At 50.4% G+C, this 1,383-nt stretch overlaps 1 protein-coding gene across 1 annotated transcript; it reads right to left on the bottom strand.

Annotated features, from left to right (window-relative positions):
- Positions 1-264: 264 nt before the first annotated feature.
- On the bottom strand, positions 265-1,182 carry LOC107043693. The gene has a single exon (XM_015265277.1). It carries the CDS (start codon positions 1,180-1,182, stop codon positions 265-267), a length of 918 nt encoding a protein of 305 aa, XP_015120763.1.
- Between the last annotated feature and the right edge of the window lie 201 nt (positions 1,183-1,383).

Here is a 1,383-nt window from a genome sequence, read left to right as displayed (position 1 = left end):
CTGTGACTGCCAATACCCACTAAAGTCCAATCAGACAAATTTCCACTAACCTTTCACGGCACCACCGTTAGGTATTACTTCGTGAGGGAGGTCTCAGCTGTTCGCTCTTCCGCCTTCATCTTATGTACGTCCCCCTAACCAGCAAAAATGTTGTGTGATTAGGAGGTTCCAAAAAAGATTTCTCACCTATACTGCAGCCTTGCGCTTGCGTTCCTCGTTCCTGAGGTCCTTCATGACTTCCGCCGCGAAGTTGCTCCTTGCGTCCTAGGCTGCCTGTGATGACAGCATTGCTTCCACTAGATCCTCGGGTGAAACTCTCCTTCCGAGCTCCGACTCCCAAGTATTTCGCATGTCACTGAATTCGGGGCAGTTAAAAAATACATGCTCCGCGTTCTCGTTCACTCCTGTGCAGGTGGGACACTCCGAAGAATCTTCATGTTTGAATTTATGAAGATACTCTCTGAAGCACCCGTGCCTTGAAAGCATTTGACACAGATAGTAGTTGACTTCGCCATGAGTTCGACTTACCCACGCGGCTACATGTGGAATTAGACGATAGGTCCATCTTCCCTTGGTCGAATTCGTCCACTTCTCCTGCCATCGGTTCAAGCTGTTTCGCCTCTCCTCAGACGCCAGTTCTTCGGTGGTTATCATTTTCGATGCGAGCGCTCGTTTCCGCTTACACAGCGATTCTCGCTCATCAGCCAAAACCTGAATGGATAACAATCCTGCGATGACACACACCGCGTCTTCAGAAACTGCCCGAAAAGACCCGACTCGCAGCGTGATCGTCTCGATCTTCTTCCTGCTGGTGATCAATACGGCTTCTGTCTTCTGTTCCGCTAAGTTCAGTCCAACAGAATCCATCCAGCAGCGGATCGTCTCGAACGTTGTGCTGAAAACACGCTCTATGTCTTCCAGGTGCTTCCTAACAATGACCACCGCCACGTCATCCGCAAATGCCACCAACTTGGTCCGCCAGGGCATGTTCAACTTTAGCAGCCCATCGTACATGATGTTCCACAAGAGAGGACCCAGTACTGACCCTTGGGGTACTCCTCCTGTCACCTTGGACTTCCTGGGGCCAGACTTTGTGTCGTACTTAAGGACCCTTCCGCTGAAATAGCTGTTGACCATTCTCTGCAGGTATCCTGGTACTTCCAATATGTCAAGAGCCTCCATAATGCAGTCCCACCTGGCTGAATTGAAGGCATTCTTGATATCCAGTGTCACTACTAAACAGTACTCCTTGGTGACATTGAGCCATCGTTCCCCTGTAATCGCTTCCCTCGCGGTTTCGATGACCAGGTTGATGGCATCGAGTGTGGATCGGCTTTTCCGGAAACCTACTGATTTTTGGCAAGCACGGGCTCCACTGCAGCT

This window comes from Diachasma alloeum, unplaced genomic scaffold (genome assembly GCF_001412515.2).
Source record: "Diachasma alloeum isolate Michigan unplaced genomic scaffold, Dall2.0 Dall_scaffold_00616, whole genome shotgun sequence".
NCBI lineage: Eukaryota > Metazoa > Arthropoda > Insecta > Hymenoptera > Braconidae > Diachasma > Diachasma alloeum.
The sequence above is the reverse complement of the archived record's forward strand: the minus strand, read 5'-3'. Positions and strand labels throughout refer to the sequence as shown.